The sequence below is a fragment of the Hemitrygon akajei genome, chromosome 25 (assembly GCF_048418815.1).
Source record: "Hemitrygon akajei chromosome 25, sHemAka1.3, whole genome shotgun sequence".
NCBI classification, from domain to species: domain Eukaryota; kingdom Metazoa; phylum Chordata; class Chondrichthyes; order Myliobatiformes; family Dasyatidae; genus Hemitrygon; species Hemitrygon akajei.
Genome location: NC_133148.1, coordinates 33,142,908 through 33,170,789, shown reverse-complemented (window position 1 = coordinate 33,170,789; position 27,882 = coordinate 33,142,908). Strand labels below are relative to the sequence as shown.

At 48.6% G+C, this 27,882-nt stretch overlaps 1 protein-coding gene across 1 annotated transcript; it reads right to left on the bottom strand.

The window, feature by feature from the left end:
* Positions 1 to 27,882, bottom strand: b9d2 (B9 domain containing 2). Its single transcript, XM_073029293.1, has 5 exons — positions 27,326 to 27,882; positions 21,714 to 21,805; positions 10,455 to 10,580; positions 3,168 to 3,505; positions 1 to 605 (listed from the first exon to the last, which is right to left on the bottom strand). The coding sequence occupies exons 2-4, from the start codon at positions 21,799 to 21,801 to the stop codon at positions 3,192 to 3,194; spliced, it is 528 nt and encodes a 175-aa protein (XP_072885394.1). The 5' UTR covers positions 21,802 to 21,805; positions 27,326 to 27,882; the 3' UTR covers positions 1 to 605; positions 3,168 to 3,191.

Below are 27,882 nucleotides of genomic sequence, written 5' to 3'. Positions count from 1 at the left end.
TTTTAAAAAAAGACTCAGTATTTATTTAGTTACACACAATACAATGCAGATATCAATCTCATATTTTATAAAATACATTTATACAGAGGAATAAATTTCTAGTATAAAATGGTATACGGTTGTACTGCACAGATCAGTCACAGATAGAGACAATGAGCCTGGTGCTGCCCAAAACAAAGGGAGGAGGGAGCGCGGGCAAGGAGGAGACCGAGGGGAAGGGGGCACCAGTGTATCTGAGCGACAGAGAGAGGAAGGAGAGTGTGAGCGAGAGAGGGGAAGAAATCAGAAGGGAAGAAAAGAACTTGGTTGCTTTGAGTGCAAAATCATTCCTTGCCACTTATTTGGTCACAATATTGATTGTTTTTCTGAATGATATCATGGTCAGAGCCTGACTGTGTGTGGTAAAGTAATGTTACCGTGTTACTTGTCCTCTGGTATTTACTTCCACTGCAGAAATTAATTGTGGACCCACAGACAAGGGGGTACATGTCCACAGACACACCTCTCAATGAAGCCCCCGGGCACCATTCATGCAGCTCACCTCAAAGGATGTCTTCCACCTGTGCCAGCTGGTGGGAAGAGTCATCCTCAGTTCGATTACATCACTGGGGAGGATTTAAAAAAACAAAAAAAAAAATCACACAGCTGCTTGTTTGGCTTCGGAATTGTCAATAACATGAGTTGGCCACAACTCACAAAGCCCCTAGCTGAGATCACGGAGCCATGCAAAGCAACACCTGGTGATGTTCCTCCAACATCTGCATCCAGTCCGGCTACCAACTCTGCTGGGGTCAGTCACAAAGCCTACGATATTCCAAACAGGCGATATGATCACTCAGCAACTTGGGAGGATTTGACACGAAGCATTCCAACCTGCAGTTACAAGTGCAACAAGCAGACGGGAGCCGAACTGGTGTCAGTTTAACGCCAAGTGTCCCAGCCCACAGCAATGGTTGGTATGCTGGGCACAGGCTCATCAATGCCCATTTCAGCAAGGCAAAAACTTTTATTGCAAGGAGTAGAGAGTCTGTCTGTAAATTTACAATAATGAGACCGCACACAAAAGCAAAAAAAATGCGGGAAACACTCAGCCTCCGCAGAAAGGGTAACAGAATTAATATATCAGATCAAATATCCTTCATCCGAACTAGAGAAAACAAAAGTTAGTTACAAGTTTTTAAATTCAACTTGAAACATGAGCTCTATGGTTTGTTCTCAACAGATGCTGCCTGATCAGTTGAGTGTTCCCTTCATTTAAGGATTCCCAGCATCTTTTTTTAATTTTCATTTTGTATCCTTTCTCAAGGAGGGATATCCTTGTACTGCAGGAAGCTCAAGGAAGACATTTGAGGAATAGAGCGAGCTTCACCCACTGGAGTTTGTGAGGAGAGTCAATCTTAATGGATGCTTCTTTTTTACATCTTAAATCGAATCCTCTAAGAGGACCACAGCCTTGTAATTGGGTTTGGAGGCTTGCGTGCCTCAGTGTTGGCTGGAGTCAGGGCCTCGTGCTTTGGTAGGGCCACCCATGCCAAACAGGTCAAAAGGTAGAGGCTAGACTAAGAGTGGTCCTCTGAATGATATGTACAATATTCAGAGAAGGACAAGAGGATATTTTATCTTGAGGAGAACCACAATCAGATTCAACACACACAAATTGCTGGAGGAACTCAGCAGGTCAGGCAGCATCTATGAAGAAGAATAGACAGTCAACGTCTTGGGTCATGACGTTTCAGGATCTCGGCCTGAAACGACAACTGCTTACTTATTGTGCTGTCTGATTTATTATTCATTTATCGAGATACAGTGCAGAACAGACCCTTCCCCTGAACATGGGGACAATTTACAATGACCAATTAACCCTCTGTTAATTGTGGGAGGAAACCTGAGCACCCGGTGGAAACCCACGCGATCACAGAGAGAACATGCAAATTCCTTACAGGCAGCGGCGGGAATTGAACCAGGGTCGTCTGCACTATAAAGCGTCGCGCTAACCATTACGCTACTGTGCTGCCCCGAGCTCCTCCAGCCTTTTGTGTGTGTGGCTCAAGATTTTCATCATCCTGAACTTGTAATTATCCAGAGAATTCTCATGTTTACGATTGGAATCAGGTTTGTTCTCACTATCGTACGTGACATGTAATTTGCGGTAGCAAAGTCTAGAATTGGAGTGCGGGAGCGTAGTTTCAGAGTAAGGAATTCCCCCTTACGTGAAGTTGGAAGACAAATGCAATATTAGCATTCATTTCCCGGGGACTCAATTATAAAAGCAAAGATGTAGTGCTAAGGCCTCTTAAGACATTGGGCAGACCATATTTGGAGTACTGTGAGCGGTTTTGGGCCCTGTATTTGAGAAAGGATGTGCTGCCACTGGAGAGGGTCAGAGGGGGGATTTACAAGAATGATGACGGGAACTAAAGGGTTACACGTGAGGAGTGTTTGATGGCTCTGGGCTTGTACTCGCTGGAGTTTCAAAGAATGAGTGGGGGGATTTCGTTGAAACATGCCAAACATTGCAAGGTTAGATAGAGTGCATGGAGAGAGGATGTTTCCGATAGTGGGAGAGTCTAGGTCCATAGAGCACAGCCTCAGAATAGAAATCATCCCCTAACAGAGAAGAAGAGGAATTGCTTTAGTCAGAGGGCGGTGAATCTGCAGAACTCATTGCCACAGACGGCTGTGGGGGTCAAGTCATTGGGTATATTTAAAGCAGAGCTTGATAAGTTCTTGATTAGTAAGGGCGTCAAAGGTTACGGGGAGAAGGCAGGAGGATGGGGTTGAGAGGGAAAATAAATCAGCCACGATTGAATGGTGGAAAGGACTCAACGGGCTAAATGGTCTAATGCTGCTCCTGTGTCTTGGAAAAGGAAGTCCTTCTCTCAGGATCATGAATCAGGAATTATCGATCCAAGAGAGCTGTGGATTTTGAGGTGGGCAAACCTTTAAAGCAGAGTTGGCAATCAGACGGTAGCAGAGACGAGACTAGATCCGACAAGCCCCGATCTTCCTGAATGACGGAGCAGACTAGAAGGGCCAAATGGCCTGTACTCGCTGTTATTTCGTGCCTGTGTGCCATGTTTGGCAGGAGGGTCTTGCACACGAGGCAGACAAGAGGCATCAGGAGAAACATACGGAGAACCCCCCTCGCGCCCGGTCAACATCCTCACCCTGCGATGGCACCAGCTCGCCGCTCAGTACTCCACCCCGTACCGGTCAAAGTTGCGGAGGATGATATTGAGCTGGAGGTGGACCTTGCCCATGGCCACAGTGTGGAGCCGGTAGCGGTCGGCCCCGGTGTAGATCAGGTCGCTGTGTTTCAGCTGGGGGCCGCCGCCAACAAACATCTGGGACAGCTGCTCCTGCCAGGTGCCCAGGGGCCGCCAGGTGACGCAGTCCAGCTGGTGGAAGCCCGGGCTGCTGGGAATGTGGCAGAAACCGTAGCCGTAGAGCTCGTTCCGGCCAAAGGAGTCCTGATGCCACACTTGCAGGAAGAGCTTGGGCCAGCCTGCGGGAGAAACAGAGTCAGTCTGCTGTCTGAGGTGACGATTCCTCCTTCCTCGTCTTATGGCTCCCTCCCCTCCAAAACGTACCAACCGCTGCTGAGACACAGAACCTCAGGCACCCTCTTCCCTACCCACTCAAAACAATGCCACAGTGAGCTTTCAACCAGGAAAGGAGGCACCCTAGGTCAATCATTACCCTCTCCTGTCACACAAGAGACGCGCACAGAAATCTGACTGCTTTTTGGGGAAGGGTGTGGCCGTGCATCCACATTGCCCACTATACTTATGGGGAAGTCGGCATCCACAATACAGCACCTCTTACCCGCTAGGTCCCTCCCCTTAGCTCATTTACATAACAAGTTCCCTAATGAATGGACACTTCATTCATAAATCTTAAATCGAATCCCCCAAGCGGACAACAACCTTGTTGTTGGGTTTGGAGGCTTGCATACCTCAATGTTGGCTGGAGTCAGGGCTTTACGCTTTGGCTCTTGGCAGGGTCACCCCGGCCAAACAGGTCAAAGGGTAGAGGCCAAGCTAAGAGTGGTCCACCGGTCCTCCAGGTTCAGGGGATCAGCTGTGGTATAACAATTCTGACTGGTAAAACAGAATTGTTACGGAAACAGCAATGAAGAATCCTTCTGCTTTGGAATGTGAGATTGTATTCCCAAGTCTCCAGCCGGGACTTGCATGACTTACAGTGAGAACCGAGAGGAAGCTACTGACACGATGAAGGAAGCCCTGAACACCGCCAGAGATGGAGGACATTCATTGCTGCCCTAGTGGTGTAACAGGCAGTAAGTTTAAATCTAATTGATAACCAACAATAGTGAAACTTAAGCTGGAGAGCTACAGTTAGATCACAGACCAGTTATGGCCTTGTTGAAAGGCAAAACAGACTTGAAAGGCCAGGTGACCTCTTCCATTGTTGTGTTCCAAAGCAGAGCAGGAACAAGCCCAGGCCATCTTTCGAATGCAGGAAGCCAAGCAGTAGCAAATTGCTAAATTCTTGCAGATGTGAGGAAGGTGTGGAAGACGGTGCGCTCCACCGGGGGCGGTGCGGCACGGCGTAGCATCTAGGCTGGAGTCGGTGCTGCCCCCAGTCGTCGCTTGGCAGAAGACAAACCCTATTGTGGTCAACTGCAGATAGATGGCGCGAGTTTCAGACGTGATTGTGATACCATTTGTGCTTGCGATATTACATGTGCACCTTGTGCTGCGAGTAACTGTTGGTACTGTGTTTTGCACCTTGACCCCAGAGTAACAATGTCTCGTTTGGCTCTATTCATGTATGGTTGAATGACAGTTAAACTTTAATTGAATTCAAGTTAGAAGACAAATGGCGAGGAATCCTTTCGACTGGTGGCAGAGTCTAGGAACGGGACATTGAGTGGAAGCATTGAAAACAGGTCCCTTCTGAGGTGAAATTAGGAAACACCCAGTTTGGAACACTTGGGTCTTATGATAATTTCAAAAATTAAGATTGGGAGATTTTTGTCTACCAACTGGTGTTCAGGGGTTTGGACTAAAGGTGTTAAGTGTGGAGCAGGGATGATCTTAAAAGCAGGCTCAAGGCACCGATGGTCTCAGGTGGTTCCTGTCTGAGAAAGAATACCGCCAGTCAGGAGCTGTACATCAGAACAATAAGCACTGGGTAACTTCTACACCAAATCAGATCCCAATAGAAAGGGGAAAGTAGTAAGGACACTGATTTTCTTTCACAATACGATGTAGAGGAAATGATTCAAGGTCTTTCGTGATGAGAGGTATACAAAATTATGAGGGATATAGATAGAGGAAATGCAAGCAGGCTTTTCCTACTGAGGTCGGGTAGGACTACAACCAGAGATCACGGGTTAAGGGTGAAAGGTGAAAAGTTTAAGGGGAACATAAAGGGAAACTTCTTCACTCGTGAGAGCGTGGAACAAGCTGCCAGCGCAAGTGGTGCACGTGAGCTCGATTTCAACACAAGAGAAATTTAGATAGGGGCATGGATGGTAGGGGTATGGAGGGCTATGGTCCTGGTGCAGGTTGATGGGAGTAGGCAGTTTAAATGGGTTGGCATGGCCTGTTTCTGTGTTGTACTTTTTTTAATGACTCTATGAACAGATTCAATGAAATTTTCCAAAAGAGGAACTGAACCCCTGTTTAAAATAAAAATGTGTACACAGTGGTCAGCAGTTGACCAGTGTAGCGGCATCCACACCGGACTTCGAGGAGAGTGGTCCTGGGTTCAAATCCGGCTGGCTCTGTTGATCTAACAACTCGGCTTCATTTAAAAAAAAGACAAAAGTGCTGAAGAGATGGCAAGGTTGCCACCCGATGTACCACAGGGCACAGAAAGGAACAGACAGAGTGGCCAGCAGAATGGGATTTGCAGTGGCTCTTTGAACTGTTGGCATGGCTGTGATGGGCCCAATGGCCTCCAGCTGCATTTTTACAATTCTATGAGGCGCCTGCAGTGATTTTCCCTTATTAACTGCCACAAGGTTTTCCTTTCCAAACAGCAAGCTCCCTTCTTCCCTTTCTCCAACAATCCTTCCCATTCTCTCCTCCCTTGTTCTGGCTCTGACAAGCAGAAAGACCTGAACTTCAAAACTCATGACTTGGCAAAAGCTTCACTTGCTTTGTCTTATTCAATTAACCTTTTCTCTCTGCTGGTTTTGTTCTGTCAGAATGGGAAACAAGATTGCAAACTTTCCCTCAGGCCTGTCTGGACAACAGCTCATTAACCACTAATCAATTACATAATTCAATCAGTTTAATTGAACCTACAACGAGCTATGTAGCACTGTGTGAATAAGGGGAATAGGGACAAATTTTCCAGCAGACTGCTGTATTTGGCAAAGCAGTAGCTGCAAAAAAAAAGCTACAAGTTAGATTTTGTTTTCATTATCCAATTAGTCCCTTTGACAGATTTGAGCACAACTCATTGCTGAGAACAGTTCTGTGCTGTGAGGGAATCAAGTGGAATACTTAAATTAAATTAGAGTTCACCCAGTGTTTAATGGCTCTGGACCTCTACTCACTGGAATTCAGAAGAATCAGGGGTGACCTCATTGAAACCTATCGAACGATGAAAGGCCTTGAGTGAGTGGATGTGGAGAGGATGTTTCCTATGGTGGGAGAGTCTAAGACCAGGGGACACTGCCTCAGAGTAGAAGGGCGTTCTTTTAGAATGGAGATGAGGAGGCATTTCTTTAGCCAGATAGTGGTGAATCTGTGGAATTCCTTGCCATAGGCAGCTGTGGAGGCTGAGTCATTGGGTATATTTAAGGCAGAGATTGATAGATTAGGATTGGTCAGGACATGAAAGGATATGGGGAGAAGGCAGGAGATTTGGGTTGAGGGGGAAATAGATTGGCCATGATGAAATGGTGGAGCAGAATTAATGGGCTGAATGGTCTAATTCTTCTTCTATATCTTATGGTCTTAAGACTGAGATGAGAGGAAGTTCTTCCCTCAAATGTTTACGTCTTTGAAATTTTCTACTCCAAGAGCTGTAGAGAACAGATCAAGAACAGATACGTTTACAGCCAAGATAGATTGTTAGTCTGTAAGGAAGTTGAGAGTTACAGGGAATAGTGGAAAGTGGAGTGGAGGCCCAGCCATGTCCAGCCACAAATCTAGACCCAAGTACAAAGGAGAAAGGGGAGATTTTAACTTATGAAGTATGAACCCAGTCAGTCCATTGAGTCTTTGCCAGCTCTCTGAACATTCCCATCCCTTTCCCTCTCCCTCTCGCATGCCCATCAACGCCACCTTGATTCTCCTGCCAATTTGGGACGTAGGAGAAACACGCACAGTCACAGGGAGAAGTTCAAACTCCACCAGAGTCAATATCAAACCGTGCCAATGTGCTGCCCAAGAGAGACATACAAATTACATCATCACCATCATCATTATGTGCCATATGACGTGGGTGATTCTGGTCTTGACCGTGATTGTTCTTGGAAAATTTTTCTACAGAAGTGGCTTGCTACTGCCTTCTGCTGGGCAGTGTCTTCACAAAATGGATGACCCCCTCCCAACCATTATCAATACTCTTCAAAAGATTGTCTGCTCGCCGGCAATGATCACATAACTAGAACTTGTGGTATGCACCGGCCATCCACTGCTCCCACAGCTTCACGTGACCCTGATTTGGAGCGGGGAGGGGGACAGTTGCTGTGCAGGTGCTACACCTTGCCCAAGGGTGACCTGCATGGTAGTGGAGGGAAGGAGCACCTTTGGTAGAGACCCATCTCCACCCTGCCACCCCTATGCAAATTACCAAGGGTGTAAATCGAGAGAAAAGTTTTCAATGATGGGATGGTCAGCGTTTCAACAATACAAACTTAATTCTCCAAGGAAACAAAGGGGTGAAGGAGAGAATTCATTTGACAGCGAATTACGGTCAATAAAATACCACCTGAAGTAAATTCACCATATACTTTAAAAGTGGGACTGGAGAAATCCCTGGAAGGGGTAATTGTAATAGGGATGCACAAAATTATGTGGAGCTTTTTTTATTACTGCCTGTTACTCCACTGGTGTTTAGGGCAGCAATGAAGATCCTCCATCTCTGGCGGTGTTCAGGCTTCATTCATCGTGTCAGTAGCTTCCTCTCGATTTTCACTACAGTCAGGTAGAGACTCAGGAATACCACCACACTCAGATATTGAAGGATTCTTCATTACTGTTTCGGTAACAATTTTGTTATGGAATCCCTGTACCCCCTGAGCTGAACCCCTGAACCTGGAAGACCGGTGGACCACTCTTAGCCTGTCCTTTACCCTTCGGCCTGTTTGGCATGGTTGACCCTACCAAGACTCTAGATGATGGGTCATTGAGGCACGCAAGCCTCCAAACCCCATGACAAGGTTGTGGTCCTCGTGGAGAATGTTGATCATAGATTCGATTAAATTAGCTTTATTTGTCACATGCATAATGAAACACACAGTGAAATGTAAATTAAATCAGAGAGCAGCCCGCAAGAGTCGCCACACTTCCAACTTGCTGACCCTAACTCATGTGTCTTTGGAATGTGGAGGAAACCCATGGGGTGACGGGGAGAACGTACTTACAGTGGCGGCAGGAATGAAACCCTAATCAGTGATTGCTGGCGCTGTAAAACCATTGCACTTCTGCCATGTTACTGTGCCGTCCCGGATAGGGAGTTAGTAGGAGAGCTAGCCACAAGATAATAGGAGCAGAAATAGACCATTTGGCCCATCGAGTCTGCTCTGCCATTTTACTATGGCTGATCCATTTCCCTCTCAGCCCTGATCTCCTCCCTTCTCCCCGTAACCAGTATTAACTTGATTTTCTGCAATCTAATTGTATATTGAAATCTCCCACGACTAACGTAACATTGGCTTTTTCAACATGCTTTTTCCATCTCCCACTGCAATTTGTAGACCACATCCTGGTTCCATTCCTGCCGCTGGAAGTACTTTCTCCCTGTGACCACATGGATTTCCTCCAGGTGTTTACTCCCACGTTCCAAAGACATATGGGTTAAGGTTAGGGAGCTTGTAAATAACTCCCATCAGGGTCTTCTGACCCCAACAGAGGTGCCTAAAGTAGAGGGGAGAGGTTTGGGGCAGGAGAAATTGGGATCTGGTAAATAACATTAGAAGGGATCTCAGGAAGAAGATGGCTGGAACCTGGAACATCCTGAGGTTGGTGATGGAGACAACAGCTGAGAAGTAACTACATGCACAGTTAAATCACCAGGGAACAGAAGGTTACAGAACAAGTGGTGGTAAATGTATGGTGGAGATGGAGATGGAAGCCCAAAGGGTCTGTCTCCATTCTGTGTGACTATATTTCTATAGGTATGATATAACCATTATTACTTTCCATTACACCACTGCCATTTAGGGCAGTAATGAAGGTCCTCCATTTCTGGGGGACTTCAGTCACTTCCTCTCGGTTTTCACTACTCAGTCACACAAGTCCCAGGTGGAGATTCAGGAAAAATGTTGCACACAGATATAGAAGGATTCTTCATTGCTGGTTTCCTAACAATTTTGTTTTACTGGTCAGGGTTGTTAGCCCCGAGCTCATCCCCTGAATCTGGACCACTCTTAGCCTGGCCTCTACCCTTTGACCTGTTTGGTGTGGGTGACCCTACCAAGAGCCAAGGTATAAAGTCCCGACTCCAGCCAACATAGCTCCCCGGGTCACCGAGGCATGCAAGCCTCCAAACCCAACATGGTTGTGATCCTCTTGGAGGAGGATATAACCATAAGAAATATGAGCAAAATTAGGGCATTCCACCCATTGACTCTCTTCACCATCATGGCTGATCTATTATTCCTCTCAACCCTATTCTGCTGCCTATCGTTTTGCATTTCCCCCTCCCCCTCCTACTTTCAAATCTCTTACTATCTTTCTTTTCAGTTAGTCCTGATGAAGGGTCTCATCACCGTAGAAAAGCAGCATCCATCATCAAAGATCCTCTCCATCCAGGCCGTGCACTTTTCTCGCTGCTGCCATCAGGTACAAAGTACAGGAGCCTCAGGACTTGCACCACCAGGTTCAAGAACAGTTACTACCCCTCAACCATCAGGCTCTTGAACAAAAGCGGATAATTACACTCATTCTATTTCTGGCGTAGCTACTACTGATGATCTCACTTTAAGGTCTCTATCTCATTATCTCATGTTCTCGTTACTTATTGCTAATTATATATTTGCATTTGCACAGTTTGTTGTTCATTGATCCTGTTTACGGTCACTGTTGCTTATTATGCCCACAGGAAAATGTGGCGACATGCATGTACTCTGATGATAAACTTTATTTTGAACTTTTGAAGCCTGCACTCTGGGTGTGACCACCTTAGTAAAGGTCTCACCTCTGAGATAAGCAGAAAGAAAGGCTTAATAGCCTCCTGGAGTGCTCTCTGATAATCCCAGAGTTAACAAGACATAAACAAAATTCAACTGGGGGGGAAAAGCAACTTACCTTGAAGACCTTTGGTTGCATAGTGCACATCAATAGGATGGGACCAGTAAGTCATTTCTTTGTTAACTGGGTTGTCCACCTGTGTTTGCCCTTCCTTTAAACCAGACAGGAGCTTCCAAGCACACCCTACAGGGAGAAGGAAGTCGATCGTAAATACAGCACCCAGAATTTGGACTTGGTTACTCTGTTAGCATGGGGATTGTCAGAGGGAGTAAACAAAAACAGCAAACATTTCACTATTATTTCACATTCCTTTCACTATCTTGTTAGCAGAACCACAGAGTCAATTGGAAAGTAACAGGCCCTTCCTGTACAAAATGAATTTAGAAACGCTGCTTTAAGTACTGAATGGGTCAGGCAGGCATATTATTGGCAACGACGCTGAATGTAGCAGGCCTAACTGTACACCAGGCTTACAACCGAGTGTACATCTCTACTAGTCCAGTCCAGCAGCACTTAGTCCACAGCCTGCCAGCTCTTTGCAATTCAAGTGCGGGTGCCACTGAGGAGTAGCAGTTTCTCGACACTATCCCAGCTCGGGCGCCAAAGAGTTCCGAGTTCGATCCTGGCATCCTCTACAAGGAGCCTCTGTATGTCCTCCCTGCGGAATGTGTGGATTTTCCCCCAGTTTCCTCCCAAGGTCCAAAACATGTACCAGATAGCAGGTTACTCAGTGAGTTCCCAACCTGGGGTCCACGGACCCCTCAGTTAATGGTAAGGCTCCATGGCACAGAAAAGGTGGGGAGCCCCTGTTGTAAATTGTCCCGTGATTAGGTTGGGGGTAAATTGGGGTTGTCAGGGGTTGCTGGGCGGTGGGGCTTGAAGAGCTGGGAGGGCCTATTCCATGCTGTATCTCCAATTCATTAATCAGGTGCTTGTTCCAATATTTTACGAGTGTTATAAGAGCATCTGCCTCCAGCACCTTCTCAGGCAGTGTGTCCAGACTGTAAGACACCCTCTGGGTGCAAAGAAATTTCTCCAGATGCCCTCTTATGCCTCATCTTGAAACAGGAGTTCACAGCCTTTATTTTTAAAGAAAGGCATGGACCAATACCATTAGGTGAGAGGTCCATGGTTGGGGACCCCTACCTTAAAGCAAAGCTTAGATATCTGTCTTGAAGAAAGGTTTCTCCATCCACCTTTCACAATTCAGTATACTTTCATTAGATCTCTTCTCGGCCTTCTCCACTCCAAAAGCAGTCTACCCCGTCCCTCCTCAGAACGGAAACACTCCATCCCAGGAAGCACCCTGAGCATTCACATTCTCCCTATAACACGATGACCAGACGTGGTATTCACTTTTCTAAAGATTAAAGATTTAAATATTATCTTTAATTGTCTCATGTAAGTGATATAGAAGAGAAGAAGAAAGCCTGTAACTCCGAGTGGAGTCATCGGGACGCTGTTGTGACGGCATTTTTGTAGCAGGCTTTCTTATTTTTACGAGGCCAAGCACGGATGAAAAACGTGCAAGGGAGGGGGCCAGTTGGGTTCGAAACTCGGGAGCCTTCGCTCCAAAGTCCGGCGCTGATGCCACTACGCCACCAGCCGGCCTAGACGAAATCGAGCAAATATTATTTGTGTCAAATCAGATCAGCAAGGATTATGCCAGGGGTGATCTGCATGTGTCGCCCCATGCTTCCGGTGCCAACCACTTACTGACTCTAACCATACGACTTTGGAATATCGTTGAGAGGAAACCGGAGTAATCAGAGGGAGTCCACACAATCACAGGGAGAAGATGCAAACATCTGTGGGAATTAAATGCTGATCAGTGATCACTGGTGCTATAAAGTAATTGCATTAACCAATACTCCCATGGTCTTATATTCTATTCCCATGTTAATGAACTCTCAACAAACCTTATTGACCATCTTGTGTATCTGTGCTGCCACTTTTAAGGATAAACCCACACAGGTCTCTTTTTCCATCAATACCTCGGACCTGCCTTTCACAAAATACATTGTAGACCTCCTACAGTGCACCGCCTCACAATTATCAGGATGGACCGCTTTGTCGAGCACCTCCGCTCCATCTGCCAAAAGTGGAATTTCCTTCTGGCCAACCATTTTAATTCATATCGTCATTCCCATTCCAACATGTTGGTCCATGGTCTTCTCTTCCCCCAAGATGAAGTCCCTCTTAGGTAGCCTCTAACCTGATGGCATGAATATCAATTTCTCTTTCTAGTAATTCTGCTTTCTCTCTCCCCACCCCCCTTTCCCCTCCTACTTCCCTCTTTTTCCAATCCCACTCTGGCCTCTTACCTCTTCTCCTCACCTACCTATCACCTCTCCTTGATGCCCTTCCACCTTCGCTTTCTCCCATGGTCTGCTCTCCTATCAGGTTCCTTCTCCTTCAACCCGTTACCTTTCCGACCCACCTGGCTTCATCTATCACCTTCTAGCTTGCCCTCCTCCTCTTCCTCCCCCTCCCTGACCTTTTTATTCTGCCGTCCTCCCCCAAAAAGGGTTTTGGCCTGAAAGGTCGACTGTTTATTCCTTTCCATAGATGCTGCCTGACCTGCTGAGTTCCTCCAGCATTTTGTGGGTGTTGCTCTGGATTTCCAGCATCTGCAGAATTTTGTGTTTTAAATTCCTTCTGCCACTGCTCCACCCAGCTGACCAGATTATCAAAATCGTTCTGTAACCCCAGGCTATCCACCTCACTATTGACAATACCAATTTTTCTATCATCTGCAGACTTTATAATCATGCCTCCTAAGTTCATATCCGGATCATTATTACACAAGACAAACAGTAATAATTCAAGCACCAATCCCTGTGGTACACCACTAATTTTAGGCTTCTAATCACAAGCGTAAACTACCATCACCACCCTACCTCCCATCACAAAGCCACCTTTAGATCCAATTTGCCAAAGGCCTCACTGGAGTCCATGTAGACTACATCAACTGCACTGCCCTCATCGATAGTTTCATATAGAGGGGGAAGTCAGGGAACAGAGGACACAGCAACCTTAGAATAGAGGGGCATCCCTTCAGAACAGAGATGAGGAGGAATTTCTTTAGCCAGAGTGGAGGGAATCTGCAGAATTCATTGCCACAGATGACAATGGAGGCCAAGTCATTGGGTATTTTTAAAAGTGGAGGTTTAAAGGTTCTTGATTAGTCAGGGTGTCAAAGATGAGGGAGAAGGCAGGGGATTGGGGTTGAGGGAGGTAACAAATCAGCCATGATGGAATGGCGGACTAGACTCAAAGGGCAGAATGGCCTAATTCTGCCCCAGTGTCTTATGAACTTCTATTTTCTTAAACATTCAAAGGTTTATTTCACTGTCAAAGTATGTATGTACAACTCTGATATTTGTCTTCTCCAAATAGCCAAGAAATCCAGAAAAGAGGACATCAACCCCCTCCCAGCATGAAAAGGAAAAAGAAAGTAAAATCGCAAACCCCAAACCACCCGCCCACCTCGCACAAAAATTAACAGATCGCCAACACGGAAAATGGAGGATGGAACATTAAACCCTAAACCTCCGAACCCCTCCCTCGCAAAATAAAAGTGATGATAACATCAACACGTACAAACAAGCTGGAGGAACTCAGCAGGTCGGGCAGCATCTGTGGAAACGAACAGTCAAGGTTTCGGCCCCCTCCCTCTTCAGTCCTGACGAAGGGTCTTGGCCTGAAAAGTTGACTGTTCGTTTCCATGGATGCTGCCCGACCTGCTGAGTTCCTCCAGCTTGTTTGTATGTGGTGATTTGACCCCAGCATCTGCAGTGTACTTTGTGGTTACTGATGATAACATCAAACTCCTAATCCTGTCCCTAGCAAAAATATGTGACAACATCAAACCCTTAACCCCTTCCCTCGCAAAAATAAATCAGTGACAATAGCATCAAAAGCCCCAAACCCCACAAAAACTGACAGATCGCCCACACAGAAAAAAACAATAACATCAGACACAAATCCCCAACCCTTCCCTCGCACAAAAACATATCGCCCACCCAGAACCCCAACCCGCCAATTGGAAACAAGAAAGAAAATGCAGAAAACTGAAGGCTAGCAATATAAACTAGTTACCTTTGCAAAAAAAAAGTCAAATTAATCAGACAGCACCTCCCCCTGATTGTTCCCTGCTTTTGCAAATGTAGGTTAATTCTATCCCTCAGAATATTCCCTAATGATCCTGGATCACTTTGCAGTTGGTGTGCAACAGACCCGGACTGTGGGAGAAAAGACAGAGCTTAACGAATCTCCCAAATGCAGCATTCCTCATAGTATGTGCCTGAAATTTATCGTATTTGTGTGCTGCATCCCAGAGCATGCGTTCTCCCGAACCTTAATTTGCATTTTTACAAGAATCATGGTTAACTGCTGCCAGCATCTCTAAGGCAGCCTGCTCTGTAGATTGGCACAAAGTAGTATTTGTGCAGAATAGCTTTGAAATTGCTCAACTTCAGGCACGGGCATGTCCCTGTTTCTGCAGTAGGTAAAGCAACTTGTCAGTACACAGTCCAAGTCCCTCCAAATTCCTTAAAAAAAAAGCAGTAATCGCTGTCATCTCTCAATCCACTCTTCACGGCTGACGGCTTGGCCAAGTCATAAAATCTCTGCTCAGAATAGCTGTTGCACTCCCGTGGACAATGAACACTTTGTTCTGTTGTTTAATGATAATGCTTCCGCACCGCAAGGTGCAGACCGTGGGATGTTATGGCTCACATTTATATAGTCTTCTGTGCCCTGAGAAACAACCCAAGGTGCGTTGCAGTGAGTTAATAATTTCCAAATCAAAATCAGCTCTAATATCACCAGCATATGCCATGAAATTTGTTAACTTTGCAGCAGCAGTTCAATGCAATACATGATAATAGAAAGAAAAAACTACCAAAGATCATGATTGTCTATGTCAAGGCATGGTATGATGATGGTGATGGTGAGCTGGACAATTTCACAATGTAACTCCTCTTACCCCAGCTGCATTTACCTTTCCAGCTTCTCCTCCAAACCTCATTGAAATGTTTTTCATGAACTTACTTAGTGGATGGTGGGGTGGAGATATGTCCCTACCAAAGGAGGTGTAAGGTGCTCCTTCCCTCCGCTAGCCTGCAGGTCACCCTTGGACAAGGTGTAGCACCTGCTCAGCCCCCGATCAGGGTCACGTGAAACCACGGGGGCAGGTGGTGGATGGTCATACAAGTTCTGGTTTTGAGAACTCTAGACACCAGGCAGACAATCCCTGAAGAGTATTGATAATGCCTGGGGTCACCCATCTTGTAAAGACACTGCCCAGAAGGTGGCAACGGCAAACCAGTTCTGTGGAAGAAGTTGCCAAGAACAACTTTGACCATGATCACCATGAACGGACTGTTTTCCCTGAACTTTATGCCTTTGAAGTAGAACTAACACAGGATGTTCCAGTAAATTCTCTCTGCACTCACTCCAAGCTTCCCATCTGTCCAAGATGCTTCTCTAGGGTTGGATGCAGGTTTGCCACTGTACCACAGTCTTTAGAACATAGAACAATACAGCACAGGCTCTTCAGCCCAGGATACCGTACCGATCTGTTAACCTACCCGAATGCCAATCCAACCCTTCCCTCCTACATAGCCCTCCATTTTCTTTCATCCATGCACCTATCAAAGAATCTCTAAACATCCCTTAATGTATCTGCTTCTACCACCGCTCCTGGAAGTGCATTCCATGCACCCACCACATTGTGTAATAAAAATAACCACTGAGATCCCCTCCTATACTTTTCTTAAAATTATGCCCCCTCGGAGTAGCCATTTCCACCCCGGGGAAAAGTCCACTCAATCTGTGCCTCTTATCACCTTGTACACCTCCATGAAGTCACCTCTCATCCTCGAACTCTCCAAACAGAAAAGCTGAAGTTCGTTCATCTGTCCACCCTGTACACCCCAACCTGTCCGGCACAACCTGTCCACCCTGTACACACCAACCTGTACACCCTGTATCGCCACAACCTGACCGCCCTGTATCGCCACAACCTGTCCGCCCTGTATCGCCCCTACCTGTCCGCCCTGTATCGCCCCGACCTGTCCGCCCTGTATCGCCCCGACCTGTCCGCCCCGACCTGTCCGCCCTGTATCGCCCCGACCTGTCCGCCCTGTATCGCCCCGACCTGTCCGCCCTGTATCGCCCCAACCTGTCCGCCCTGTATCGCCCCAACCTGTCCGCCCTGTATCGCCCCAACCTGTCCGCCCTGTATCGCCCCAACCTGTCCGCCCTGTATCGCCCCAACCTGTCCGCCCTGTATCGCCCCGACCTGTCCGCCCTGTATCGCCCCAACCTGTCCGCCCCGACCTGTCCGCCCTGTATCACCACAACCTGTCCGCCCTGTATCGCCCCGACCTGTCCGCCCTGTATCGCCACGACCTGTCCGCCCTGTATCGCCACGACCTGTCCGCCCTGTATCGCCCCGACCTGTCCGCCCTGTATCACCACAACCTGTCCGCCCTGTATCGCCCCGACCTGTCCGCCCTGTATCGCCCCGACCTGTCCGCCCTGTATCACCCCGACCTGTCCGCCCTGTATCGCCCCGACCTGTCCGCCCTGTATCACCACAACCTGTCCGCCCTGTATCGCCCCGACCTGTCCGCCCTGTATCGCCCCGACCTGTCCGCCCTGTATCGCCCCGACCTGTCCGCCCTGTATCACCACAACCTGTCCGCCCTGTATCGCCCCGACCTGTCCGCCCTGTATCGCCACGACCTGTCCGCCCTGTATCGCCACGACCTGTCCGCCCTGTATCGCCCCGACCTGTCCGCCCTGTATCGCCACGACCTGTCCGCCCTGTATCGCCCCGACCTGTCCGCCCTGTATCGCCACGACCTGTCCGCCCTGTATCGCCCCGACCTGTCCGCCATGTATCGCCCCAACCTGTCCGCCCTGTATCGCCCCAACCTGTCCGCCCTGTATCGCCCCGACCTGTCCGCCCTGTATCGCCCCGACCTGTCCGCCCTGTATCGCCCCAACCTGTCCGCCCTGTATCGCCCCAACCTGTCCGCCCTGTATCGCCCCAACCTGTCCGCCCTGTATCGCCACGACCTGTCCACCCTGTATCGCCCCAACCTGTCCGCCCTGTATCGCCCCGACCTGTCCGCCCTGTATCGCCCCAACCTGTCCGCCCTGTATCGCCCCAACCTGTCCGCCCTGTATCGCCCCAACCTGTCCGCCCTGTATCGCCCCGACCTGTCCGCCCTGTATCGCCCCAACCTGTCCGCCCTGTATCGCCCCAACCTGTCCGCCCTGTATCGCCCCAACCTGTCCGCCCTGTATCGCCCCAACCTGTCCGCCCTGTATCGCCCCAACCTGTCCGCCATGTATCACCACAACCTGTCCGCCCCGACCTGTCCGCCCTGTATCACCACAACCTGTCCGCCCTGTATCGCCCCGACCTGTCCGCCCTGTATCGCCCCGACCTGTCCGCCCTGTATCGCCCCGACCTGTCCGCCCTGTATCGCCCCAACCTGTCCGCCCTGTATCGCCCCGACCTGTCCGCCCTGTATCGCCACGACCTGTCCGCCCTGTATCGCCCCGACCTGTCCGCCCTGTATCGCCCCGACCTGTCCGCCCTGTATCGCCCCGACCTGTCCGCCCTGTATCGCCCCAACCTGTCCGCCCTGTATCGCCCCAACCTGTCCGCCCTGTATCGCCCCGACCTGTCCGCCCTGTATCGCCCCGACCTGTCCGCCCTGTATCGCCCCAACCTGTCCGCCCTGTATCGCCCCAACCTGTCCGCCCTGTATCGCCCCAACCTGTCCGCCCTGTATCGCCCCAACCTGTCCGCCATGTATCGCCACAACCTGTCCGCCCCGACCTGTCCGCCCTGTATCACCACAACCTGTCCGCCCTGTATCACCACAACCTGTCCGCCCTGTATCACCACAACCTGTCCGCCCTGTATCACCACAACCTGTCCGCCCTGTATCACCACAACCTGTCCGCCCTGTATCACCACAACCTGTCCGCCCTGTATCACCACAACCTGTCCGCCCTGTATCACCACAACCTGTCCGCCCTGTATCACCACAACCTGTCCGCCCTGTATCACCACAACCTGTCCGCCCTGTATCACCACAACCTGTCCGCCCTGTATCACCACAACCTGTCCGCCCTGTATCACCACAACCTGTCCGCCCTGTATCACCACAACCTGTCCGCCCTGTATCACCACAACCTGTCCGCCCTGTATCACCACAACCTGTCCGCCCTGTATCACCACAACCTGTCCGCCCTGTATCACCACAACCTGTCCGCCCTGTATCACCACAACCTGTCCGCCCCGTATCACCACAACCTGTCCGCCCCGTATCACCACAACCTGTCCGCCCCGTATCACCACAACCTGTCCGCCATGTATCACCACAACCTGTCCGCCCTGTATCACCACAACCTGTCCGCCCTGTATCACCACAACCTGTCCGCCATGTATCACCACAACCTGTCCGCCCCGTATCACCACAACCTGTCCGCCCCGTATCACCACAACCTGTCCGCCCCGTATCACCACAACCTGTCCGCCCTGTATCACCACAACCTGTCCGCCCTGTATCACCACAACCTGTCCGCCCTGTATCACCACAACCTGTCCGCCCTGTATCACCACAACCTGTCCGCCCCGTATCACCACAACCTGTCCGCCCCGTATCACCACAACCTGTCCGCCCCGTATCACCACAACCTGTCCGCCCCGTATCACCACAACCTGTCCGCCCCGTATCACCACAACCTGTCCGCCCCGTATCACCACAACCTGTCCGCCCTGTATCACCACAACCTGTCCGCCCTGTATCACCACAACCTGTCCGCCATGTATCACCACAACCTGTCCGCCATGTATCACCACAACCTGTCCGCCCTGTATCACCACAACCTGTCCGCCCTGTATCACCACAACCTGTCCGCCCCGTATCACCACAACCTGTCCGCCCCGTATCACCACAACCTGTCCGCCCCGTATCACCACAACCTGTCCGCCCCGTATCACCACAACCTGTCCGCCCCGTATCACCACAACCTGTCCGCCCTGTATCACCACAACCTGTCCGCCCTGTATCACCACAACCTGTCCGCCCTGTATCACCACAACCTGTCCGCCATGTATCACCACAACCTGTCCGCCATGTATCACCACAACCTGTCCGCCATGTATCACCACAACCTGTCCGCCATGTATCACCACAACCTGTCCGCCCTGTATCACCACAACCTGTCCGCCCTGTATCACCACAACCTGTCCGCCATGTATCACCACAACCTGTCCGCCATGTATCACCACAACCTGTCCGCCCCGACCTGTCCGCCCTGTATCACCACAACCTGTCCGCCCTGTATCACCCCAACCTGTCCGCCCTGTATCACCCCAACCTGTCCGCCCTGTATCACCCCAACATGTCCGCCCTGTGCGCCACGACCTGTCCGCCCTGTGCGCCACGACCTGTCCGCCCTGTATCGCCACGACCTGTCCGCCCTGTATCGCCCCGACCTGACCGCCCTGTATCGCCCCGACCTGACCGCCCTGTATCGCCCCGACCTGACCGCCCTGTATCGCCCCGACCTGACCGCCCTGTATCGCCCCGACCTGTCCGCCCTGTATCGCCCCGACCTGTCCGCCCTGTATCGCCCCGACCTGTCCGCCCTGTATCGCCACGACCTGTCCGCCCTGTATCGCCACGACCTGTCCGCCCTGTATCGCCACGACCTGTCCGCCCTGTACGCCACGACCTGTCCGCCCTGTACGCCACGACCTGTCCGCCCTGTACGCCACGACCTGTCCGCCCTGTACGCCACGACCTGTCCGCCCTGTACGCCACGACCTGTCCGCCCTGTATCGCCACGACCTGTCCGCCCTGTATCGCCACGACCTGTCCGCCCTGTATCGCCACGACCTGTCCGCCCTGTATCGCCACGACCTGTCCGCCCTGTACGCCACAACCTGTCCGCCCTGTACGCCACAACCTGTCCGCCCTGTAAACCTCTGTGAAGTCAGTCCTCATCGTCGTCCTCTCCAAAGACAAAAGCTGTCCTCATATTTGAGCAGAGAGTGCAGGCAGTTTGAACTGGAGCAGTGTAGTTCTTGAGGTGGTCCGTTGCAAAGAGCAAGAGAGGGGAGAGGTTCTGAAAGAACTAGATAGAATACCCAGTTGAGAAATGTAAGTGTGAGGCTTTGCAGTTTGCTTTAACAACTGCACATCTCCAAAGTTACTTCACTGACAAGAAATTTTGTTGACCCAAGGTTGTCACAAGCTTTCATCAAGTGCTGTGTTGCATGATGTGGGTAATCACAGTCTTTGACCTGATTGTTCTTGACAAATTTTTCTACAGAAGTGATTTGCCATTGCCTTCTTCTGGGCAGTGTCTTTACAAGACCTTACAAGCTGTTATCAATACTCTTCAGAGATTGTCTGCCTGGCGTCAGTGGTCGCATAACCAGGACTTGTGATCTGCACCGGCTGCTCGTACGACCATCCACCACCTGCTCCCATGGTTTCACGTGACCCTGATCGGGGGCGGGGGGGGGGGGGGGGGTGTGAGGCTAAGCAGGTGCTACATGCTGCAGGCTAGCGGAGGGAAGGAGTGCCTTACACCTCCTTTGGTAGAGATGCATCTCCACCCCACCACCCAAAGAGACTATAAGAAATGAAATTATTATCTTTCTTCATTAAAAAGAAGAAATGATCATCAGGGTCTCTCTTTCACTCTTTAGAGATATTTATCAGGAGTGCTGCATATGCAGGTTGCTTCGTATTGTCAATAATCCCTCCCATCTGTCCAACAATCTCTTCGACACCCCCCCCCCCCCCCCCATCATCAGGCAGGAGGTCCCGTAGCATTAGGGAAAGGACTGTTAGGATGGGAAACTGTTTCTTACACCAGACTGAAAGACTACTGGACTCCCTGCTATCACCCAGGTCTCATCACATATGAAGCACCAGTAGCGTTATAATTTTTAAACTTGTATCGTATATGCACCTTATTATTTGTTAATTTAGTTGTGGTAATATTACTTTAAGTGTTGTGAGTGAGTTATACATACAGTGTTGTGAATCATGGTCCAGAGGAATGTTGTTTCATTTGGTGGTGTACTTTACGTGTTGTGTGTATGAGTTATAGGGACTGCGTTGTGCACCTTGGTCCAGAGGGACGTCATCTCGTTTGGCGCTATACGTGGTATGGTTAAATGATAATAAACTTGAACTTGGAGGTGTGTTATCAATAAATCGTGCATCAACACTAAACAGCATCCGTTACGTTAGCCATTGAAAGCCTTACCTGCGTGCAGTCCCCATTTGCAGAAGAGGCTGTGCTGGGGGAAGCCGCTTGCTCCGACGAGCTGTCCGATGATGTGTAGCTCAGCCATCGTCCTGCTCAAAAACAATATCGGTCTTTTAAATACAGACCCAGCTCAGCCCGACGGAACACAAACAAACCGTCTCTGGTGCTGTAACCCAAGTCACCCAAGAGATGCAGCTGGTAGGTATGAAGTAGTCTTTTATTCCACAAAATGAGGCACAGCCACCGCATTGAGACCCTTTCACAGGAAGAGACCTGCTCAACCCAACATTACGTGACATTTTATATGCTAAAGATCAAAGGAGAATTCTATATTTACACTGTACCTACAATGCTTTCTTTGTAGCTTTCACACCTCCTTCTTCGCACCCACACTCCAGACACCCAAAAAGAATGTTAATCAGTATTAGGGTTAGGGTTAGTCCTGACGAAGGGTCTCGGCCCAAAATGTCGACAGTGCTTCTCCTTATAGATGCTGCCTGGCCTGCTGTGTTCCACCAGCATTTTGTGTGTGTTGTTGTTAATCAGTATTGTCTGGTTCTTCAATTAACAGCTCTAGGAACCTATTGTCCAGAGCTGCACTTTAAACTTAATCTACAGTCCACGTTCAGGTCTGAAGATTGGTTGCTAAAGTTAGTATTTTGCCATACACCCCAAATTCAGAATATGCTCTAACGTGTGGACCCACTGACACCAAATCAGTTGATTCAGAGTATTTTACCTTGGCAAATAACCCAAAAGACTTAGACAAATACATTTTCCCTCCAGAGAAAGCCATCGAACACTAATAGAACTCTTTAGAAGGTAGAAGTGAGAACTAACTTCAGTCTTTGATCATTTAGATTTACGAGCATGCATGCTACAGAAACTCTCCTCTCCTCACCAGCCAAAACTATGTGTCCTGACGAAGGGTCTCGGGACAAAATGTCGACTGTACTTCTTCCTATAGATGCTGCCTGACTTGCTGCATTCCACCAGCATTTTGTGTGTGTTGCTTGAAAACTACAGTGGATTCCAGTTAATTGGCCCATTAGTGAATCAGGGAAGCCATTTATTTGGGATAACTCTTAAAGAACAAAAACAAAACAAGAAAAGAACCAGGATTCCACTATGCCACTTAATTGGGGCAGAAGACTATCACCAAACATTTTCTAACTAGCATCAGCAGCGTGTATGTTGTGTGGCCACTCGACACTACACCAGACTTCAAGTGAGCCGTTTTTAAACAGCGTCACTTACGTGTTTGTTTTCAAAAAGCAGTGATTTTTGTCGCTGGTCGCTTGCGAGTTATAAACAGTACGACAATCTGGAACAGTTTTGCTCTCTGCGGTTTCAAGCATTCAGGCTTGGAGGTGCCAGAAACGACCAGGAGTGAAAATGAAATGATTTTATTACTTCAACAAGTTAGGCACTGCGAAGAATTAAGGTTTTGACAATCATCTTGAATTTTACAATGAAAGTGAAGAATTGGGGGGGAAATCCAATCATTAATAGTGTTATATGAAGGCAGTTCATTATCTACATAAGCTTCCTGTGCTGACTTTGTTCACTGCAAACACTGGATGAATTCCTCCATCAATAACTATTAGGAACTAATACAGTTTTATAGTACTGTGGTACTGTTAGTAGAGTTTTAATTTGTTCTGTGAGGAGGGCCTCAGTGGGTCAGAGTTGACCATGGATGTTGCGTCCTCGCTGTCTAGATATGCAAAGCTAGCGCAGTACGATATGGAGAGCAGCTGTTGCCCATGTAGCAAGCTCCCCCTCTGCATGCATCTGATGAGCCCAAAGGAACGGCAAAGACTGAAACAGTTTGGTACCAGTAGAGTCGCAGGAGTTGCCAGTTAGCATTGAGCTCAACGTAGGACTGCCTTAGGAACTCCAGCTCCGGATTTTTCCCCTCGAGGTTTACTCCCAAGTCCTTCCCCGTGAGTGGGTACAGCTGCGAGGCAGCAGAGGTTTGAGATCAGAGTTTTCCTTCTCCTAGTCGAGCTGCCAACCGCAGCTGATGAGCCCCATATGCCCAAAGCGGCTGGTTTTAAGGCATCAGTAATCCACCTTTGCCCCTTTCTCCTGTCAATCAAAACAGTCCTGCTGGGCTTAGTAGCTAAGCCACACGTGAAGGCCAGGAGCTGGACTTGATTGTCAGAGGCTATTTGAGGAGATTGTCTCCAGTATCACTCTCAGCTATAATAACCTCAAGAATCCAATTTGTTTTGTATTTCATTTAAATTCAGTAATTGGTACTCAGTTAAACGGTATTTAAAATACCTTTTTGACTACATCCATGAAACTTCAGCTGATCGGGGCAGCCGCTTAATTGGTCCAAAATGTACTGGCCCCGATGTGTCCCAATTAAACAGAAATCACTGTAATTTCGAAGGAGATGTAAGGCAGGTATTTTCACACAGAGAGCAGTGGAATTCGCTCGCTGGGGTGACGGCCAAAACGTCTAGACAGACACGTGAATATGAAGAAAATGGAAGGATTTGTGCAGGCACAAGAGATTAGTTTAGTTGGCCATTTGACGACTAAGTTACTCGGCTCGGCGCGACATTGTCGGCCAAGGACCTGTTCCTGAGCTGTACTGTTCTACGTTCCAACGTGATTGGTCTCTTGGAACCGCGCTCCATGCCATTCCACGCTGCTCCTGCACATTTCCTTTCTCTCGTCTGCCATTCAGACAAGGCAAGGTAGTTCTTCTGCTACCGGGCAGGGAGTTCCCAGTGTTTGTCTCCACCTCTGGTAAACCCCCCCCCCCCCCTCCCCTTTACATCAGGGACCTGAGATAGAGAGTGTTGGAATGTTCTATAGAGCTCTGCTAGATAACAGGTTTTTAATTTGGTTCACGGTCTCCTGGGCTGTGAGGAGTCTGTGTTCGCACATTTACATGGACGGTAAGAAATTGCAGTCTGACTATTTCAAAGGGATACTCCTCATGTTCTAGTAGGAGCGAGATATACCAGCTAGTCGAGTGGCGTTGCAGCAACAAACTTACGCTCAAAGTCAGCAAAACAAAAGAGCTTCAAGATGAGGGAACACATACCAATCCTCATAGAGGGATCAGAAGTAGAGAGAGTGAACAATTTCAAGTTCCTGGGTGTCAAGATCTCTGAAGATCTAACCTGGTCCCAACGTAGCGATGCAGCTGTAAAGAAGGCAATACAGTGGCTATATTTCATTAGGAGTTTGAGGAGATTTGGTTTGTAACCTAAAACACTTGAAAACTTCTACAAATATACTGTGGAGAGCATTCTGACTGGCTGCATCTCCATCTGGTATGGAGGTGGCTACTGCACAGGATCAAGGTAAGTCGTAGAAACTTGTAAAACTAGTCAGCTCCATCATGGGTACTAGCCTCCGTAGTATCCAAGGCATCTTCAAGGAAGGCAGCGTCATCGTTAAGTATCCCCACCACCCAGAGCACACCCTCTTCACACTGCTACTGTCGGGAAGGAGGTACAGGAGCCTGAAGACACACACTCAGTGATTCAGGAACAGCTTCTTCCCCTCTGCCATCCAATTCCTAAATGGACGTGGAACCCGTGAACACTACCTCACTACGTTTTAAATTTTTTTTTTGCACTTCTTATTTTAACTTAATTTTATATATATATTACATAATAACTCAGTTTTCCCCTCTATATTTATTACGTATGGCATTGCACTGCTGCAGTGAAGACAACAAATTTCACAACATATGCCACTGATATTAAACCCGATTCTGATTTCTGCCTCACTCTCCTCACCCTTGTGTGTTCCAGGCAGAGAGAAGGGGAGGGGTGGCAGGTCAGTTGGGGACCATTTGGTTGGTCTATTTGATGTGACCTTTCACAAGTCCTGCCACCACGGTTGGCCTCAGCCGTTGGAAGCATCAGCAAGGGAGATGAGGCGGAGTATAAGGCTACGGTGGGAAACTTTGTCACATGGTGTGAGCAGAATCATCTGCAGCTTAATGTGAAAAAGACTAAGGAGCTGGTGGTGGATCTCAGGAGGGCTAAGGCATCGGTGACCCCCCTTTCCATCCAAGGGATCAGTGTGGACATGGTGGAGGATTACAAATACCTGAGGATACGAATTGACAATAAACTGGACTGGTCAAAGAACACTGAGGCTGTCTACAAGAAGGGTCAGAGCCGTCTCTACTTCCTGAGGAGACTGAGGCCCTTTAACATCTGCCGGATGATGCTGAGGATGTTCTACGAGGCTGTGGTGGCCAATGCTATCATGTTTGCTGTTGTGTGCTGGGGCAGCAGGCTGAGGGTAGCAGACACCAACAGAATCAACAAACTCATTTGTAAGGCCAGTGATGTTGTGGGGGTGGAACTGGACTCTCTGACGGTGGTGTCTGAAAAGAGGATGCTGTCCAAGTTGCATGCCATCTTGGACAATGACTCCCATCCACTCCATAATGTACTGGTTAGGCACAGGAGTACGTTCAGCCAGAGACTCATTCCACCGAGATGCAACACTGAGCGTCATAGGAAGTCATTCCTGCCTGTGGCCATCAAACTTTACAACTCCTCCCTCGGAGTGTCAGACACCTTGAGCCAATAGGCTGGTTCTGGACTTATTTCCACTTGGAATAATTTACTTAATATTATTTATTTATGGTTTTATATTGCTATATTTCTACACTATTCTTGGTTGGTGCGACTGTAACGAAACCCAATTTCCCTCGGGATCAATAAAGTATGTCTGTCTGTCCGTCCCCCTGTCCATGCCTCAGTGTCTGATGGCTCTCTAGAGGCTTTCAGGGTCAAGTGCGTGCTTCAAAGACTGAAGTGCATCCTGGATAGGAAAGATTTAAATCTACAATTTTTGTGAATAACAACATTTAAGACAAAAACCTGAAGGCTCTGTGGGAAAGGGTCTCAGTTCAGATTCCACCTTCCGTCGGACGCAAATTAGTTAAAATTTGTGTAAAATAAACGATGAACTACAGAATTAACTTTTAAACACAAGAAAAATTCTGCAGATGCTAGCACTCCAAAGCCACACATCACAAAATGCCGGAGGAACTCAGCAGGTCAGGCAGCGTCTATGGAAAAGAGTGAACAGTCGACAGTTCAGCCTGGAAAGGAAGGGGGGAGACGCCAGAATAAAAAGGAGGGGTAAGTTTGTAAAAGAATAAGTGATGTATTAACGCTAAGGTCATGTAAGAAATAGTACTTGTTATAAAATGTTGACTTGAAAGTTCTGTATTTACGTATTTCTGGAATATTTAAAGGTCGTATCATTGAACTCTCCCTACAACTTATGGTATTCATCTCACGTTCTCGATATTTGTTGCTTATTAATTTATTATTTTCCCCTTTGTTTACACTTGCACAGTTTGTTGCCTTTTGAACACTAGTCATCCGCCCTCTTGGTGAGGTCTTTCATTGAGTCTAGTGTGGTTAATGGATTTATTGAGAATTCCCGCAGGAAAATCGATTTTAGGGTTGTATATGATTACATATCTGTAATTTGATAATAAATTTACTTTGAAATACACAATAATATAAAAATATAATTCAAACAATGGCCCGGGGGCGGGACCACGAACATAATTGACAGGCTGAAAAACCGATCAAGAGCGGGACTCTCACCTGATCGGCCAATCAGCACCGGAGGGCGAGGCCCGACCGCAGGCTCCAACGTTGCGCCCGTCGGTCTCTTCGCCCCGTTCCCGGTCGGGTTACGGTTCCACAGCGGCAGGAGATGAGGGCAATTTGCTGGTTTGCCTCCCACCGCTCTTCTCCTTAACTCGTCCTCCTCACTTCTTAACACAAAACACAAAACACATTCCTGATGAAGGGTCTCGGCCCGAAACGTTGGCTACTCTTTTCTCACGGATGCTGCCTGGCCTGCTGAGTTCTTCCGGCGTATTCTCCTCACTTCTTAACCCACCGCTCCTTCCACGCCGTCAGAAACCAGGACAACCCAACAACATCCTCAGCCATTGGCTACTAGCGCTAATGGCCTTTAACCAATAAGAGTTGCTGGTCAATGGTGGTGCCAATCCGGCGCCTCTTGTGCGCCACCTAGAGGCTGGGAGGAGGAATGTGTCCCTACGCCAACCCAGTGTGGGAAAAACTTGGGGAAGTTTTTGATGTAGTGTGTCCATGCGTTTATATGATCAGGCTAATCAATGCCCCCTCCTGTT

Coding starts and splice junctions, on each gene's coding strand:
- b9d2 (XM_073029293.1), bottom strand. CDS start 21,801: ATGGCTGAGCTACACATCATCGGACAGCTCGTCGGAGCAAGCGGCTTC. Junction 10,581..21,713: donor CAAATGGGGACTGCACGCAG/GTAAGGCTTTCA, acceptor TTCTCCCTGTAG/GGTGTGCTTGGAAGCTCCTG. Junction 3,506..10,454: donor TGCAACCAAAGGTCTTCAAG/GTAAGTTGCTTT, acceptor TTTCTCCCGCAG/GCTGGCCCAAGCTCTTCCTG.